At 39.0% G+C, this 20,214-nt stretch overlaps 1 protein-coding gene across 1 annotated transcript; it reads right to left on the reverse strand.

Annotated features, from left to right (window-relative positions):
• Positions 1–6: 6 nt before the first annotated feature.
• Positions 7–3,391, reverse strand: FAM237A (family with sequence similarity 237 member A). Its single transcript, XM_036754230.1, has 2 exons — positions 2,984–3,391; positions 7–150 (listed from the first exon to the last, which is right to left on the reverse strand). Exons 1-2 carry the CDS (start codon positions 3,389–3,391, stop codon positions 7–9), a joined length of 552 nt encoding a protein of 183 aa, XP_036610125.1.
• Positions 3,392–20,214: the final 16,823 nt, after the last annotated feature.

Consider the following 20,214-nt stretch of genomic DNA (forward strand, 5'->3'; position numbering starts at 1 on the left):
TTAGATTTATTTTCTCTTCATTCCTAGGTCATTGGTAACTCTTCCAATTAGTCTAGACCCACTCTTCTGTACATGGATGCTTATCAAATCTTCAATCAGCTCTTTCTTCTTCAGGAGTGGGGCTCTTAGGAACTGAGAATATGTACCTGAAAGCAAAAAAGGAAAATAAAGAAAGTTATTTTGCCACTGATTTCTAGGACAACTATTAAAGTCATTAGTGAGTCCATGTATTTTCTTTCTTATAAAGAAGAAAAAAAATTCTCTGCTTTTCTAGAATTTAAGAAGGTCACAGTTCATAAAAATATAGCATGTGAGACATAGTATAAAAGACATTATCATGGGCATGAATTATCATGATCATGAATTAAGAATGAGGGACATTAGAGTTCTTGAGGGTAACTGACACCCAGAAGGAAGAGAGGGTCCCCACTCAGGGAAAAGACTTTGCGGCAAATGGGGGAAAAAGAATGAGAAACAACAGATGATCAGCCTAAGTCATACATTAATAGTTCAGCAACACTAAATAAACAAAGGAAACTGACAAATAAAACCCAGAATAAGATCTCCAGTGTGATGAATCAATATTCCATGGAGGGTTTATAAGAAAATATAGCTGCTGTGGGCAGGGGCAGGGGGAAGCAGCCAGGTGGTGTGGTGGATAGAGCACTGGATCTGGATTCAGGTAGATTCATCTTGAATTCAAATCTGGCCTCTGACACTTATTATCTCTGTGATCTTGGGCAAAACACTTAATCCTATTTGCCTCAACTTCTCATCTGGCAAACAACTCTAGTATCTTTGCCAAGAAAACTGCCAATGGGGTCATGAAGAGTCAGACATGACTGAAAAGATTGCACAACAACAAAAGCAAAATAGACAAAAATCACATAGAATCCAAAGCTTATGGAAGTTACCTTGGCTTACACCAATGCAATCACAGATGCATCAGATATTTATCCATCTAGCTTACTATCCTGAAGGTAGCTAGAGATACATGGTTTTTAATGGCCTGGTTATTTTTCATATTAACCTCAAAGATTAGGGACAGACCTCAAAATATCATAGTTTCTCATAATCATCTATGAATGTATTTAAACACTTTATAAAATATTTTCTTTTTGGCCTATATCACCTTTGAGACAGAAAATATCAGAAAAAGTTTAGATATTCAGCTATTCAGTTAGCCTTGACTCGGAGAGAGCAATTCTTATTCCATGATCTAAATTAATTGTTTTGCACTTGTCTACATTGAAACACTGTCCCTGTGTCTTTGACAGATTTCTTTTTTTCCCCAGAGTCATGGAATGTTAGAGCTGTAAGGGATCTTAGGATTCAGTCCAAAATCCTCATTTCTAGATGAGGGGACTGTGACCTAGAAAAGTGGAGTAAAGTCACATTAGTTAATTTTTATCTTTAGTGTTTGTGAAAATAAATAAATAAATAAGCTCAAATGCAGGCAAATCTATTAAAATTTAGTTTTACAAAGCAAATTAAAGTTTGGTGATTTCCCCTTATGGAAAGATCCTATACATGTACCAATGAGCATACTATGTAAAGTATTGAATTCATAAAAATGTGATAATCACACAAAATTTTAAGAATATATCTATTTATATCATAAAGCAAAACACACCTGTATTTCATCCCCATTTATCTCAGTGTTCCCTTCTTGCCAATGATTGTATGTTCCTTGGTCAAGTACTTGGTCAAGTACTTCCTCTACCTATATCTGAATCATAATACTCATTGCTCCCAAGGGCACACCATCTGGCTATCTTTAGAATATAGGCTGACACTTCCAGTGTCCAGTTGGGCCTCCTAAATGATTTAATTAGAATTTTTTTTTTTTGTTTTTTTTTTTTTTTTTTTTTTTTGGGCAGGGCAATTGGGGTTAAGTGACTTGCCCAAGGTCACACAGCTAGTACATGTGTCAAGTGTCTGAGGCCGGATTTGAACTCAGGTCCTCCTGACTCCAGGGCCGGTGCTCTACTGACTGCGCCACCTAGCTGCCCCTAATTAGAATTTTAAGATGAGAAGTCTCCCTTTTCTCTCAATATTTCATTTCGGTATCTTCTTCACCGAGAGCCCTTTAAATAATCTGAAATGATAGAATAATTGCTTTCTGATTTCAGACAAAAACAATTTATATCAAATGTTAAAAATAATTGAACTTAATTTTTATGGTCATATTCCAAATTTGACTAGTGTCTCTACTTTGTAGTGTCACCCTTTGTATCAGTGAATGACACAGAGTGAAGTAGCCTCAGAGGCTGAAGCAAATCCCGCAATTTTTGTCAGAAAGAGACTGGATAGTGTGTAGAACAACGGCCAAGAAGTCACTGGCAGCCCCCGCAATCCTCTTTGTCTTACCAGAATGACTTAAGAGACTGAAAAACAAGTGGTGAAGGAGAAAGATTGATATCATTCATGGCCTGCCTTGGAGCTTAGGTAATAAATCAGATAACCATTAGCATGTTCTGCTGAACACCAAGAAAATCACTAAGGCTGAGAGAGATTGAATGAGTCACCCAAGGTCACACAGCTAGTAAATATCTGGTGAAGGATTGGAACCCAGTTCTTCTGACTGCATTTATTATCTATCCGTGCTCCATCTACTGTGCCTTTCAGCTACCCAGTGGCAATGGGTTGAAAATCATTTTGGTTTTCTGTTTTAACAACTGGTAAGAAGGAACTTTCTAAAACTTTTGCTTGGGGACTCAGAATTATTAATGTTCTTTGGTGAATTATGCCTTCCTGTTACTGTCTTAATCCCTCACCAACTGCTTTCACCCACTCCTTACTTTTGAAAATGATGGAGGCAATAGGCTAGCAATTAACTCTTCTTCTGTAATTGCAGAGGAGTGTTTCAGGTACTCCAGTGCACAAATTGTGATCACCAAATAAAACCTGTGTATTCTTTACCTCCATTTAGCTCTTCCATATGTACATATTCTCTGAGATAACAGAAATAAAAGGCAAAAGGCTTACTTCCCGAGTGCTGTGAATGCATTGTGGACAGTTTCTCTTCATCTTCAGCCAGCTGTCTCCTTCCTAGGCCATGGTTTCTGGAGAGCACACAGTCTACATAGATATCCCAGAAGAGTTGGGCCAGGTCCCAAAAGAGGGCCCCATGCTGCAAGTTCTCAGATGACTTCAGGTAGATCATAAAGTCCCAAAATTCTGTCACAGTGTCAGAAATGCGTGGCTTCCTCATCTCCAAAAGAAGCAATGAAGAGGACTCCCAACATTGAGGATCTTCTCTGTTCAGAGCCAAGAGATCAATTTGGCTTTGACATAAGAAAGGTGCCACACAGCACAGTCCCACAATGAGTAGGGTACAGGTTAGTCTCATGGTGCAAAGAATCCTTCCTTGGCTAGCAAGATTTGCCATGACACTGAAATAGCCCAAAAAAGAAGACTATAAATTCCTTGCCTTCAGAGAAAAAGGAAACCTACTAACATGCCTAAAATGAGGGCATTCATGTACTAACACCAACTTGTCTTATTTCCAAGATAAGTGATATGAAAACAAGATGTAGGAGCCATAACTAATATGGGGAAAGTGGGAACTTTGCCCAGTACACCAACAGGAAGGGAGTGCTTTCCTCCCATGCTCTCTTGGGCCTGTTTTGGGTCATCCCCGTAACGGTGAAGTCACTGTGGTACCCCTCTCCTGGCACCCTCTATTTCCCCAAATTTCTCCTCCTTCTAAGGTTGATGGATCAGGCATCGTCAGTTATATCAAGGAGGCTCAGGCTACAACATATGGAAAATAAGATACCTCCTCTCCCATTGTGACTATATCAAGTGGTGGACTATCCAGATGGTACCAGGATAGACTGTCCTTTGCATTGTCACCACCACAACCACCCACCGACCAACTGAATTTCCCCCCAAAGAATTCCTAATCTCTGCTCATCAATATTTCTTGAATAATATGTTTTATATAATGATTAATCATGTTATGAAGGTGATATTGAGTTCCTCAGTGCCAGAGAGATTTGCTAAGCAGAATAGCCAAGAAATGTTTAAATATTTTCCAATCATCATATATAATTGTGGTATTACAGCTCAGAGGAAATATCAGGAATATCTACTTGTATGTGTATGTATCTATCTGTGTGTGTATGAATAACTTGCATAGGGGTCATAATTAGGACCACAGGAGTAGCTGAGAGGACCAAAGAAGAGAGTGTAGATTTAGTAAATAGTGCCACTGACAGGGTCTTTGGGGACAGTCAAACTCAGGAGAATGGAAAAATAAAAAGGTACACATGATGGAAATCATCAGGAATTCACCAGACACATAGAAGGAGACCCAGAAAGAGATAGTATCAAGGAGGGGGTAGTCAGTCATGTCAAATTTAATAGAAAGGTCAAGGATAATGAGGACTGAAAAGAGACCACTGATTTAGGCAATTAAGGCATTGTTATCTTTTCATTTCCAGGTGCTTGTTTTTGGTTATTCTGTTGCTCATTAAAGAATTGAAAATAACAATATTAATACTAACCATGGGAAAATTTCAAACCAATTTTACAGCAATTCTCTTCTGCCTATTACGCCATTTTCCCTACCTTGACATTGCTCTTTCTTCCATATAGATGTGCCTGAAGACACTGTTGCCCATCACTTCTAGAAATTATCCTGGACATAAATGAAACACTATAGTACTGTACGCCAATGTATCAGGGATCTGGGGGGGGGGGGATGGATGGGAATTTTCTGTGAAAATTAAGGTACTTACTTTTTAAAAAGTTCTAAAGAAAATCAATTCAAATACAGCACTTTGAAAGCAGAGGGAAAAATACTTCAAACATATAGAAGTTGAACTAATGAAAATCTAATAAACATGTAGAAAATATTTTGCAACTCTGATGCAACTTTCATAAAGTTGTCTTCTTTCTTTTGCACAAAATCATTGCTATAAATTTCACTTTAATTGTCAAGGAATACTATTTGTTTCCACCTTTTAACAACCAATTATTCTGATGTCTGATGAGAAAAAAAGCAAAGGAAGTCATGTAACATCTCAAAATGTTCTCCCCTTCAGACAGCAACATCCACAAAATGAGAATAGTACTAAAGGTTTTCTTTCTTTCTAGAAAGTTTATCTAAAAACTTTGTGAAGGTGTGGAGCCAAGATGGCAGAGAGAAGTCAGGAAGTTGCCTGAGCTCTCCCCAGTTTCCTTCAAAAACATCATTCAATCAAGCCTCTAAAACAATTCTGGAGCAACAGAAGCCACAAAAAGACAGGGTGAAAAAAATTTCCAATCCAAGGGCTTCAGGAAAGGTCTATCTCACTTGGGTAAAAGAGGAGCGGAGCCCAGTGCAGGCAGTAACCAGACAACCCAGTGAGAAGCTCAAGCAACACCCAAGACCCCTGAGGTCCTGGCTCAGCAGACCATTGTTGGTACAGCAAGTCAGCTATGAGGCCTCCAGCCCCAGTGCAGCAGGCAAACTTCCAGACCCAGAACCCAGGGCACAACAGGAATGACTAGTCTGGGCCACCTTAGCACAGGGGGCAAGCTGCCAGTCCCAGAGGCCCTGGTGCAGAAAGCCACTGATCAGGCCACTAGCCCCCAATGCAAGAAGCTTGGGACAGTGCCCCCTGTGCTCCAAGAGCAGAGCTCCACTTCTTAAAAAAAATGAGAAAAACAGAGTCCTGACCGTAGAAAGCTACTATAGCAACAAGGAAGATCCAAACATAAACTCAGAAGAGGACAAAAATGTCAAAATACCTGCATGTGAAGCCTCAAAGGGGAATATGAATTGGTCTCAAGACCAAAAAGTCCTCTTGGAAGAACTCAAAAAAGATTTTTAAAATCAAGTAAAAGAAGTAGAAGAAAAATTTGTAAGAAAAATGAGAGTTATGCAAGAAAATTATGAAAAAAAGAGTCAACAGCTTGGAAAAGAAAGCACAAAAAGTGACAGAAGAAAACAATTCCTTAAAAAAAAGAATTTGCCAATTGAAAAAAAATCCACTGAAGAAAACAACTCCTTTAAAAGGAGAATTGGCCAAATGGAAAAGGAGATATTTAAACCTTTGTGAGCATAGAAAAGAGAAAACATATATGACCGGAGAATGTTTCAATTCTAATAGAAAGCAAAAAGAAAGATCCTTGCTTTCTTGTGCTACTTTGCTTTCAATTACATTTTAATCTGATATCACTAGTATTTAAAGCAGTGATAGCACAATAAAAGTTGTGACAGTCCCAGTTGGACAAAAAGCCAAGTCTGACAAAAAAAATCACTTCTAAATTCAAATATTTGATCATTGTGCTGATCTACTCATTAGCCATAAGGTGGAGTCTTTCCTGCATGAGAGCGGGAAACAATAAGACATAATTGCACAAGCATTTCCGTATGCTTACTTAGAACTGATACGTGAGAGACAAAAGTATTCCCTGAACTGTCCTTTAAATTTCTAATTTGTTAAGACAGTCCCCTGGTTTTTCCAGATGTTTTGCCTTATGCTACTTATCAAATCTGCCTGCCTTCCTCTCCCTCTTCAATTCCTGAATTTATTTTTGTTCAGTTATTTTTCTGCCTCTGAATTAAATTCTTGTTGCATGATTTAAAAGTTTTGAGATGGCCGAAAGGTTAAAAGAAGCAGCAGAAGTTTTCTGTTCAAAATGAATTGGACAAAGGACACGTGCCTCTGTCCAGAGTTCTGAAGTTGATAGCGCTCCTTCACTATGCTCTCTCCCAAACCATTCAGCCTTTCCCTGAGGTCCCTGGTTTCTGTTTCCTTTCTCCTCCGATAATCCCTCCACCCTTCTACAGAAAGAAATCTGCTTTCTGGACTGCTGGCAATTCCCAGGTCCTAACATAGCGCGTGCAACTAGGAGTACAGCAACTAACGCACACATTGTTCTGTACTTCTAATCTCACAAACCGTTTTTCCCCTCTCCCGAAGCTAGAGACAGCCCAGTCTAAGTCGAGTTAAGGCTGCCCTACTCTGCAGGTGTTCCATATGACAAGGAAAGCATGCCTCACCCACTTACCTCCTTTGCCCTCTAGGAGTTCCCTCCCGTGAGACAATCGGAAATCTCTCAGTTGCTCCCAGCTGAGATGACACTTCTTGGTCTTCCTGTTCGCGCTTACTGACGGCTCTTTTTAAGTGAGAGTGAGCGGGGCCTCTTAAGTTTACGTCAAAGCTCTAGGGAGAAGTCCTCCCTCTCCATCTCCCCCGCCTCCCCACCCCCAGTGTATCACAGAATCTCGGAGTTGGAAGAGACCTCACAGCTCATCTAGTCCAAGCCATACCTGAACAAGGATGCCTTAGACTGAGATCAGGAATATCATTCAAAGTCTATCTTTAAGCATTTCTTCTTGTTCCCCCGAACCCCTACCCTCCCAGATGAACTTACTCTACACCTCGAGCAGGAAGGAGTGCAGAAGCTTCAGTCTGAAGTCTTGAATACCCAGCTCACCAGTTTGGAGTTTTGAAAGATCTGCTCTCCAGCCCTGAGGACCCTGAGCAAGTGGAGAGGGAGGAAACACAGCCTAGGGTGTCATAATGTGTTAGGGCATGTTTAGGGAAGGAGGAAGGACCAGTTTGAGAGCACAGATTCAGGTGGAAGAGTTCAGGACCAGGATTCCTTCTGCTTGCTGGGAGAATTTGTTAGAAATTGCTTTGTAAACAACAACAACAAAAGGAGTACAAAAATAATGCAGACATAGAGTCTTGATGAAGGGTGGCTCTTCTATTACTGGACTCTCACTAAGACAGCAGTGTCAGGGAAAGAGGGAGAGAGGGAGAGAGAAGAGGGAGGGAAGAAAGAAGGAGACAAAGCATCAATCACAAAGCTATACTTGTTTGTGAAAGCTTTAGCTGTCTAGGAGTAAGGAGAACTCCCCTTCCATCTTCTTCCAGGAATCAGATGCTAGAGATGGTTCACAGAGATTAGAACCAGGAGCCCCCCTCCCAGGTTTTTAGCACTTGATGGGGGGAGAGGGAGTCCCTCAACTGCAACAACTTTTACAATAGGTTCTTGCCTTTTAGCAGAACTCAGTACTGATGATTCTTGCTCCTAGTCTCTGGACAGATTTCTGCCGTGTGAATGGGACACTTTTTCTTACAAGAATAAGCTGCCCCACTTTAATCTGGTAATATGGCCTCCTCTTCTATGTCCCAGAGCTCCTACACATGGAGGAAGTGGAAGAGATGAGATATTAATACACATCCTGTGACTTCAGATTCCATGTTATTAGGACTTCACCTGGATAAAGTCATAGAAAAGCAAGTTGAGTTCTCTTCTTCTTCCCCCTCCCCCACCATTTAATTCTTCTCCTTCAGAATAAAAAGGTTTGTTTTGTTTGTAACTTTTCCCTCCCCAGGTTTATCCTTCCTCCCCATCCTCCCTTCTTATCTAAATTTGTTTCTTTGTTGAGTTGGATGCACTTCAACAACACATTCTATGTCTTCAATCCTCCTTTGTCCATTTCAGATAAGAGAAAAATTCTTCTGTCTACTCCCTACTCCTTTGTCCATGTTTGTATATTCCTTTATTTATGTACCCCAACTATAAAAAAGTAAGTTTCACAATTCTTCTTACTCCTTTCTATTCTAGTGCTGCCCTCATTTTATTGTCCATTTTCTTTCCCTTCTTAAAACCCTCAGAATGGAACCAATCTGCCTCCCTGACCTCTGTTTTCCTTACATAACTCCCTCAATATCCTTTGAAAATATTAAAGCTCTGAAGGGACACTTTTGTTTTCTCCCTTAATGAGGATATTTGACCTATACCATCATACCACTCCTTGCAATTTCTCAAATAAATTTACCCATCTAAATTTCTCTATTTTTAAAAAATTTGTATCTCAAAGTTCCTACTCAGCTCTTTTTTTTTGTCAGAAATGAGTGAAAATTCTATTTTCCACTGAAGGACTATTTTCGTTCCTAAGGTTATATTCAGCTTTGTAGGGTAAGTTGTTGTTTATTGCAAACCTATCTTTATTGTCTTTTGGAATCGTATTCCAAGATCTCCTCTGGCATCTAGTAGAAGCTTCCAGGTCTTGTGTGATACTGACTATAATTCCTTAGTATTCAAACTATTTTTTTCTGGATCTTTGCAATATTATTTCTTTGACTCGAGAGCGCTGGATTTTGACTGTGCTGTATCTGGGGTGTTTTTTTTTATTTAGGGGTCCTGTTTCAGGAGATTTTCAGTATATTTATTCTATCTTCATGTTGCCCTCTGATTCTACCAGATGATTTTCATTTATGAATTCTTAAAAACAATGTGCCCAGCATCCAGGCTTTAAAAACCACATTTTTAAACATTGTTTTCAGGGACTTCAATGAATCTTAAATTATCATTCCTTGATTTGTTTTCCATGTCAGTTGTTTTGGATATCACATATCTTATATTTTATTCCTTTTTGTTCTTTTCATTTTGTTCTAACATTTCCTGCTGTCTCTTAGAGTCATTAATTTCTAGTTAGTCTAATCTAGTTTTCAGGAATTCTGTCTCAGGAGTAATGTTTACCACTTTCTCTTCTGTGCTATTTATTTTCTTCCCAATTCTTCCTCAAGGATTTTTATTTTTTTTAATCTTTTGCTTTATTTCTTCTGGAGAGTCATATCAACCTTGTGGAAAAACCATTTTTTGTCTCTTATTGCAGTTGTTATAGAGTTAAAATTCTAATAATTTTTTATGATAGTCATTTCTCTAGTTTTAATTCCTGACTTGGGGTTTTGTGCCAGGTCTAGGCTCTGCCCCTCTGCTGTGCTTTTTAGTGTGATGGTTGATTCTGCTTGATCTCACCCTGGGTCCCTTGAGTTTTTGCAAAACTCCCTGAATTCCCACAGATCCCTCTGTATCTTTGAGGTTCAGAGTACTGAATTTTCAAGGCCCTCTCTGGTTTCTCAGGACAGAATATCAGAGACTTTTAGAGCCCCTGTGTCTGGCCTGTCACTTTCTGAAGGCTATGGCAGCGTGCTGGTTACTGGTTGCTTCCTGATGCTCCTCTACATGTCCTGAGGTTTCCAAGTTCCCTGCTGTGGGGCTTTCTGATCACACTGTGGCTTTTTCATGGGAGTTCTCTGTTCTTGTTGCACAGTGCCTTATTATCTATACATGTCTTGGCTTTGGTTATTTGCTGGAAAGGTCCTTTTTCTTATTGCCTATGAGTTTCTGGCTTATTTTTGTTAAGTTCTGGGATAGAATATGTTATTTGCTGTAGTTTTTCATTGAATTTTTTATCATTATTTGATTTGATGAGAACTGCAGTATTTTAAATTGAAACAAGCAAGGGGCAACTAGGTGGCACAGTGGATAGAGCAGCAGCCCTGGAATCAGGAGGACCTGAGTTCAAATCCAGCCTTAGACAGTTACTTAGCTGTGTGACCTTGAGCAAGTCACTTAATCATGATTACCTTGACAGACAGACAGATAGATAGATTGACAGATAGATGAATTGAAATAGTCATTCTGGCAATCATCTTACCCAAAAGTAATCACCATTCAATTCTTAAATGCCAAGGAAGAGTGCTTTCTCCTCTATGCCTATTTTTGATCTTCCAATGATGAAATTTCCTTTACTAATATAGATTAGCATTTTCTCTGCTTTGCTTATAGCCTTAGAGAGGTCTCTAAGGAACACTGACAGTGATGCCCAGGATCACATACAGTATGTGACAGAGTCAGAATATGATCCTACATATCCCTGACCCCAGAGCCAGTTCTCTCTGCAAGATACCTACTTCCTCTCTTATATATGCTTGTTTTAAAATATTCGAGCTCAAGTGTTTCTGTGATTATTGAGAATGACCATGCAATGGGTACTGAGGGTAATAAAACTAGAAATGATCACTTTTCTTTGGTTCACACTTAAGGTTTTCCATTATTTCTTTTTGCTGTCTAATTTCATTTATAATTTTAAGTGTTTCCTGTCATGTCCTATGTTTTTCTCCTAAGTACTTCATGTTCTTGATGTAAAACACTTTAAAAAAACCATAATAATACTCAAGTCTCTCTTCCTTCCAAATGATGAGTTGGGAGAGACCAAAAATATTGCTGTTTTGCTGCTCCCTTATGATGATAATAGTATCCCCATACTCTGAAGGGAGACCTAGCTGGGAGGCATTTGTAACAATCTAAAAGGTATTATGATGCTGTTATCTGCATTGCTTGCGACTTCTGTGGAATTCACCCTTTTCTTAAAGGAATGAATGTGGCATTAAAGACAGAATCCAGTTCAATTCAATGAATGTTTATTATTAAGGGCCCACTACATCCAAGGCATTGTTCTGGGGGCTGGGGATACAAAGGCAAAAATGAGACATCCCCTGTCCTCAAGGAGTTTATATTCTATTGGAATGTACAGCTCCCTCTCCATCAATAAATCAGTTTAACAAGCATCTATTTATTCAAATGCCACTATGTGCCAGGGACTTGGATAGCAAGAAAAAAGTGAAACCTTGGTATCTAGGAATTTTGGAGCTGACAGCACTGCTCAGTGGAGAATTTAGTACAATTTACTTTACTGATAGCCTTCAATAGCCATCCAGTCTCTCAAGATGGTTCTTTTCTAAATCAACTGAAGTTAGTTCCACCAACTGAATAGTTGGTCCCATAAGTTCTACCAAATTAAATATTTATGCCAAGCCCTACCACTCATTTTATAGTTAGAGAAGCTGAGGTCACATGATATAATCAGCAAAATCTATGATCAGAGAAAAAAAGTAGCATCAACTAATTGTCAGATTCTTGTAATCCTTGAGCGCACTAGCCAAGGACCAATTGGTAATGGTGGATTTCTTTTTACTTCTTTTCAAAGTGATCACAAATGAAGCAGGACCTGTAGAGAGCATAGCAGGTCATTTCACTAAATCATTATCGAGAATGATTACCTTCATTGGGATTAGGGCTTTGGGAGAAATATTCTTGATTTAAAATTTTCATTTGGGGAGTTAATGCACATTATTTTCCTGAATTTAAAACATAAATATTTAAATTTTCTAAGTTAGAGAACATTCCTACCTATAATATACTAGTATGCATTTCAATACCTTTGAGATCAATCATAGCCTCTTACTCATCTCTATATGACAGTCCCTAGCATAGTAATCTCTATGGAAACACTGGATAAATATTTCATGAATTACTAAATATGCACTTGGAAAAGTCAAATTAGATGGTGAATATTCTTTTTAATTTATTTATTTAACATATTTCGTTTTCAGCATTGATTTTCACAAGAGTTTGAATTACAAATTTTCTCCCCATTTCTACCCTCTCCCCACTCCAAGATGGCGTATATTCTGGTTGCCCTGTTCCCCAGTCAGCCCTCCCTTCTGTCACCCCACTCCCCTCCCATCCCCTTTTCCCTTCTTTTCTTGTAGGGCAAGATAAATTTCTACACCCCATTGCCTGTGTATCTTATTTTCTAGTTGCATGCAAAAACTTTTTTTTGTTGTTTTTGAACATCTGTTTTTAAAACTTTGAGTTCCAAATTCTCTCCCCTCTTCCCTTCCCACCCACCCTCCCTAAGAAGTCAAGCAATTCAACATAGGCCACATGTGTATCATTAGGTATAACCCTTCCACAATACTCATGTTGTGAAAGACTGACTATATTTTGCTCCTTCCCAACCCATCCCCCTTTATTGAATTTTCTCCCTTGACCCTGTCCCCTTTCGACAGTGTTTGTTTTTGATTACCTCCACCCCCATCTGCCCTCCCCTCCATCATCCCCCCCCTTTTTATCTTCTTCCCTCTTCTTTCCTGTGGGGTAAGATTCCCAATTGGGTATGTATGGTATTCCCTCCCTAGGCCAAATCTGATGAGAGCAAGGTTCACTCATTCCCCCCTCACCGGCCCTCTCCCCTCTTCCCACAGAACTGCTTCCTCTTGCCACCTTTATGCGAGATAATCCACCCAGTTCTATCTCTCCTTATCTCCCTCTCTCAGTATGTTCCTCTCTCATCCCTTAATTTGATTTTATTTCTTTTAGATATCTTCCCTTCATCTTCAACTCACCCTGTGTCCGTGCTTTCTCTCTTTCTCTCTCTCTCCCTCCCTCTCTCCCTCTCTCTCTCTCTCTCTCTCTCTCTCTCTCTCTCTATATATATATATATATATATATATATATATATACATACACATATATATGCACACACATAGATATATACATACATACACATTGACCCATATATATACATAAACATACATATATGCATATTCCCTTCAGCTACCCTAATACTTAGGTCTCATGAATCATACTTGTCATCTTTCCATGTAGGAATGTCAACAAAACAGTTCACCTTTAGTAAGTCCCTTGCAATTTCTTTTTCTTGTTCTTTTTCTTGATTACCTTTTCATGCTTCTCTTGATTCTTGTGTTTGAAAGTCAAATTTTCTATTCAGTTCTGGTCTTTTCACTGAGAAAGCTTGAAAGTCCTCTATTTTATTGAAAGTCAATATTTTGCCTTGGAGCATGATACTCAGTTTTGCTGGGTAGGTGATTCTAGGTTTTAATCTTAGCTCCATTGACCTCTGGAATATCATATTCCAAGCCCTTTGATCTCTTAATGTAGAGGCTGCCAGATCTTGGGTTACTCTGATTGTGTTTCCACAATACTCAAATTGTTTCTTTCTGATGGCTTACAGTATTTTCTCCTTGATCTGGGAGCTCTGAAATTTGGCGACAATATTCCTGGGAGATTTTTTTGGGGGGGATCTATTTGAGGAGGCGATCGATGGATTCTTTCAATTTCTATTTTACCCTTTGGCTCTAGAATATCAGGGCAGTTCTCCTTGATAATTTCTTGAAAGATGATATCTAGGCTCTTTTTTGATCATGGCTTTCAGGTAGTCCAATAATTTTTAAATTATCTCTCCTAGATCTATTTTCCAGGTCAGTGGTTTTTCCAATGAGATATTTCACATTGTCTTCCATTTTTTCATTCCTTTGGTTCTGTTTTATAATATCTTGATTTCTCATCAAGTCACTAGCTTCCACTTTCTCCAATCTAATTTTTAAAGTAGTATTTTCTTCAGTGGTCTTTTGGACCTCCTTTTCCATTTGGCTAATTCTGCCTTTCAAGGCATTCTTCTCCTCATTGGCTTTTTGGAGCTCTTTTGACATTTGAGTTAGTCTATTTTTTAAGGTGTTGTTTTCGTCAGTGTATTTTTCAGTATTTTTTTGGGTCTCCTTTAGCAAGTCATTGACTTGTTTTTCATGGTTTTCTTGCATCCTTCTCATTTCTCTTCCCAATTTTTCCTCTACTTCTCTAACGTGCTTTTCCAAATCCTTTTTGAGCTCTTCCATGGCCTGGGACCAGTTCATGTTTTTCTTGGAGGCTTTTGGTGTAGCCTCTTGCACTTTGTTGACTTCTTTAGGCTGTATGTTTTGGTCTTCTTTGTCAGCAAAGAAAGAATGCAAAGTCTGAGACTGAATCTGGGTGTGTTTTCGCTGCCTGGCCATATTCCCAGCCAACCAACTTGACCCTTGAGTTTTTCAGTGGGGTATGACTGCTTGTAGACTACAGAGTTCTATGTTCCACATTTGGGGGGGAGGTGCTGGCTGTGCCACACCAGCACTGCTCTTTCCCCAAGAACCCCCAACCCGGACTGGGCTTAGATCTTCAGCAGGCTGCACACTCCTGCTCTGATCTGCCACTTAATTCCTCCCACCAGGTGGGCCTGGGACAGGAAGCAACAACAGCTGTAGCTGCCCCACCTCAGCTGCCCCGGGGGCTGGAAGCCGAACTGCAAACTCCTTCCACTCCCGCAGCTTTTCCCACTAACCTTCTCTGCAGTCTTTGGTGTTTGTCGGTTGAGAAGTCTGGTAACTGCCACAGCTCACTGCTTACTGATTCAGGGCACTAGGGCCCCCTCTGCCCAGCTCCTGGTCTGGTTGGTCCATGTACTCAGGCTGGGCTCTGCTCCACTCCGTTCCCAGCTCCCAGCTCCGTGTGGGATAGACCTCATGCAGAGACCATCTAGGCTGTCCTAGGCTGGAGCCCTGCTTCCCTCTGCTGTTTTGTGGGTTCTGCCATTCTAGAATTGGTTCAGAGCCATTTTTATAGGTTTTTGGAGGGACTCGGTATGGAGCTCACGCTAGTCCCTGCTTACCAGCCGCCATCTTGGCTCTGCCCCTCTAGATGGTGAATATTTTTTCATTTCAAATCCCTGGAAACATTTTTCTAACAACATAAAACTCAGTTCATTTCCTTTTAGCGTCTATTTGTCTTTCAATTTAATTGAATATTTTTTCTTTCAAATCAGAAATTTTTAGTTAAAATTGGGAAAGTGGAGAAAAAATTCATGGATAGAATCACGATGATGTCCTAAACAGTTATTGAATCAAAATGAGAGTCCACAAATATACACAAGAAAAATTTAATTACTAATGAATGAGGAAGGCTGGAATGATAATTAACTTTTCTATAGAGAATAAACTGTGCATAGCAGATAGCAAATGTACTTAATAATTTGAGACTTGCCAGTTGTTGAAATGGTGCTTCAGATAAATTTATCAAACTGGCCAAAAATTAATAAAAATTACAAGACTTAGCATTGGCTCAGCTGTGGGAAAACAGGCACACTCAGATATTATTGGTGGCATTGCAAACTGGTATGAGCACTCTGGAGAGCAATCTGTCACCAAACTGGTGAGATCCTTTAACCCAGTAATCCCATTATTGAAAATGTTTACATGCAAAATTATTATTTGTTCCCTCTCCATTATAAAACTGTATGCCTCTACAATAATCTTTTTTGTTTATTTTGATAGATACATTTAATATTTTATTTTACACTAATTAGATATAAAAACAACTTTTAACATTCATTTTTTAAAATTTCAAGTTCCAAACTATTTTCCTCCCTCCTTTCCCTCCCCCTCCATTAAAAAGTAAATACAGTTATGCAAAATACATTTCCACATTAGTCAAGTTGTGAAAGAAAACACATACCAAGAAAAAAAAAACCATGAAAAGTAATTTTTGTTAAAAAGTGCTTCAATCTGCATTCAAACACCCTTAGTTCTTTCTCTGGAGGGGGATAGCATTTTTCATCACAAATCCTTCAGAACTGTCTTGGATCACTGTATTGCTAAGAATAGCTAAGTCATTAACAGCTGATTAATGCACAATATCGCTGTTGTGTACAATGTTCTCCTAGTCCTGCTCATTTCACTTTGCATCAGTTCATGTAAGCCTTTTCAGGTTTCTTTTCAGTATTTTAAATGTGTCTGTTGAACTTCTATTTGCTCAAGATTTCAGAAGAAAATCTCTATTTCAAAAGAGAAAGAGAAAAAGTAAATATCAGTCCAACATAAGCTCCAGACATCACAAATTCCAATTTAGTGACGTACAATCAAAATTAAAACGTAGAACTTTCATGCCTACATCTTTCTCCCTGAAAATAGTAATAATTCCAAAATGAAAAAATAAAACATGTATCTGGAATTGTGTATAATTTAACCAATTTGCTGCCACGCACTACTTAGGAGAGTTTCTTTACCAGGAGTTCACTACATCAATGAAATCATATCTGAGCCCAAAACAAATGTGCTACCTGTGTCAAAAGGTTTTTATGAAGAAAATGCTATGAAATGTTTTTAAGAGCAGCAGAAAATTGCAAATCATTACTCATAAGCATAATAATGCAAAATTCCTATCTGGGTAGAATCAATCTGATAAGCTCATTTATACTCAAGTGTTAGAAATTCAATGCAGTATTCTTTCCAGGAGCATTTTCACTTTTAAAAAGGAAGAAGAGGGAAATGGGAAGGGAAGAAGAGGAAAATGTTTAACTCAGAGTAATAAAGGTAGTAGATAAAATTATTTTAATGAAATTCCAAAGATGACCAAGGTCATATGGCATAGTAGATAGTGAGCTGGTTTCAGAGCCAGTAAGATTTCACTTCAAGTCCTGCTTATGACACATGCTGATTGTGTTACCCTGAACAAGTCACTTAACCTCTAAGTGATCTAGTGACTATCTAAGACTGTAAGTTTCAACAAAAGTACCAATCTGCATTGATAGAATGAGTTTTCTCATTCTCACCCATGACTCACCCAGTAGCTCCATAAACCAATGAAATTACAAGTCTAGTCCCTATCTCCATCATGGAATGAGTGAAGAAAACAGCATGGCATAGGGGAAAGACCAGTGGATTCATTAGAATCAGAGTAACTTGGTTCAAATAGCTCTGCTCTTATGACCTTCAGCAAGTCATTTAACTTTATTCTTCCCCACCTGTTGAATGAAGGGGTTGAACAGGATTACTTCTGAATGCAAAGTCAGTGCCCTTTTCATTGTGCCATGTATCATGAGGAAGGAATAGCAAGCAGACACAGTTTAGATTGTAGTGTGCTTTTAGGGGAAATGTAAAGAGATGGGAAAGACGGGAAGGAGCCAGGTTGTGAAGACCTTTAAATGCCAAATAAAGGACTTCATATTTGACCCTGGTGGCAATAAGGAATCCCTAGAGTCTGGGAGGTTTTTTGGATAAGAGGAAGATATGATCAGACTTACACTTCAGGAAAATCCCTTTGGCAACCAGAGGGAGGAAGCATTGTAGTGTGGAGATGTATTTGAGGCAAAGTCTAATGAGAAAGCTATTGCAATAAATTAGGCAAGAGGTATTGTTGTTGTAGTTATTGTCATTGTTGGTGCTGTGTTTCCTTTGTCCTTCATTCTCAAGGAGGACCATGACATCAGGAACATGATGCCATGACTTGCGAGTGAATTGGATTTGAGTGAGGGAGGGCTGAGCAAAGTCACCAGCCTCACTTTCTCCTCCAGAGCCATCTGGGTCCAGTGGCAAGATACAGGTCAGGATGACTGAACGTGGACCCCAGGCAAGAGGTTATGAGGGCCTGAACTAAGGTAATGCCCATGTAAGAGGAGAAAAGGGAATGTATATGAAAGATGTGAAGGTAGAAATGACAAGATCTGCAATGGATTGGATATGTAGTAGGAGAAGAACCAGTGAGGAGTCAAGAATGACTCCAAGGTTGCAAACCTTGGTGACTTAGAAGAATTGTTTAGCTTATTGAGAGGTAACCCTAAGTACTTGATGAATTATAGATTCAGAGAATGGTAGAATTGGAAGGGACTTGAGAGATTCAACCTGTGTCTTTTACAATTTGGAATACTGATACTGTCTGAGATGATGAGATTATCTTGGGTCACAAAGAAAGGTCATAGTAGAATGGGGACTACAGATCCTTTCACCAAATTTCTGGTTCAGTATTCTAACCACTCCACCATATTGCCTCCTTTTATTAGGTGGCTGTATAGACTTATTACTCCTGTGATAAATAATCTTAATTCCTATACTTTCATGCAGAAAACATAAAAGTGGACTACAACTTATGTGCACTGTTAATTTCCAGTTTTTTACATCCAAATTATGAGCTAAGTTATCTACTAGGTAAATTTAAGTAGAAAAAGAATGCCTTTTTCCAGGTTATAATATCTTGTTGCATGTGCAATATATCCATCAGTGTATATCTCTTGGACAGATACTGAAATAGGATAATAAGGTATATCAGAACTGAACAAGAGGAAAAGAGCAGGGATATATTATCCTTGGGAAACTATAATTCTTTTGATGATACACATTTCTCCCTGAAACAGGAGTCCATCTTTTTTGTATTAATATTCTTCCAATTATTCCTTGTGGGCAGAAGTCACGGAACTCTATAAATTCTAAAGCACTGAAGCTGAGGATCACCTGAAGAACAGTGGAGAGGCACATGGTGGGCATGAGCCAGCTGCAACACATGATAAAGGACAAATGATATGGGAGAAGCAGGGAAATTATAGCATCAGATAAATGTTGTTGTTTGTCCTTCATTCTCCAACAGGACCATGACATAAGGAAGGTGATACCATGACTTTCAAATGAATTGGATTTAAGTGAAGGAGAGCTGTGTAAAGTCACCAGCCTCACTTTCTCCTCCAGAGCCATCTGGGTTCAGTGGCAATATACAGATCAAAACAACTGGAGATAGGTCCAGGTGCAGTGAAAGATTTTGCCCTTTTTAAGGAAAGAGAAGGTAAGAAAAGAGAAGGGAAGGCAAGGCAAGGCAAAGCAAGACAAGGGAATCAGACAAATGTATCATAGGAAAAAAGGATGGGGCTATCACATAGCAAGAGGAAGACGTAACGAATGGACATCTTCCATGTGCCAGTAGCACCTACACAATGTCAAGAGAATTTGAAGAAGGCTCCCAGAAGATCAAATAGATACCCTTGCTCTCGACCATCCTGCCCTGTGCTGGATTTATGGAAGGACACTGATAAAATTCCAGATCCAGTGGAATGTTGGAGGATTACCAACCATGTGACAAAATTTTAATTCTAGCCTGTCACCCAGAAAAGCTCATTTCAATATCATCTAAAATAACTAGGATTTTGTGGCAATAGATTTGAAGGACAGTTGTTCTTATGCTATAGAAATATGAAACCAAGATCTGATTTGTTTCTCTCTTATGAAAGAATGGGGGCAAGGAGTCAGCTGTTAAATTGTCAAATATCAAAGGGATTCTCCATTGCTGAATAATAGCAGTGTCCTTGGTTATTCTTAAGATTGACTTTGGTATGACCAAGTGCATTTGGTCACAGAGTCTAAATGAAATGATGCTTCAACATATTTCAAGCCAAACTGAGTTTGTGTCTAAATGTGCTAGAAGTAAAGGACTGACACAGCTTTCTGAGAGAATGCTCAAAACATATTTATTTCTGTGATGCATTTCACTTCTCAACCTGCAAAATTGCCACATCTGTGCCCAAAGTTGGTTTGGGGGCATTTCCTGAAGGATAGCCCTGTGGTTTTGTATGCTGTATATGTGGAAAGAGACATGACTCCATATTGGTTCAGTAACCTCTTAGTCACTGAAATGTGGTGAGACTTTGAAGACAATTTTAGTGTCTTTAGACATTAGAGGAGAGAGAAGCAAAGAGATAATTCAAGAAAGATGGGTGAGAGATAAGGCTTTGAAATGGCTAATCAAAGCCCCTGGCATAACAGATATTGCCAGAGACTGCTAAGAGCACATTTCACTAGTGAAATAGTTTTCTCCTTGCTCAAGATGAGATTTTCTTCCAATTCCCCTTCAAAGTTGGTACTAAATCTGAGAAGCAAAGTGGTAATTTCCCTTTAGAAAATTCAATTGTTTAGTTGATGTTGAGATCCAGTATGAGAAAAGACCTTTGCAACATAATCTCATATTTTTCTAATGTCTAAGCAT

This window comes from Trichosurus vulpecula, chromosome 4, assembly GCF_011100635.1.
Source record: "Trichosurus vulpecula isolate mTriVul1 chromosome 4, mTriVul1.pri, whole genome shotgun sequence".
Classification (NCBI taxonomy): domain Eukaryota; kingdom Metazoa; phylum Chordata; class Mammalia; order Diprotodontia; family Phalangeridae; genus Trichosurus; species Trichosurus vulpecula.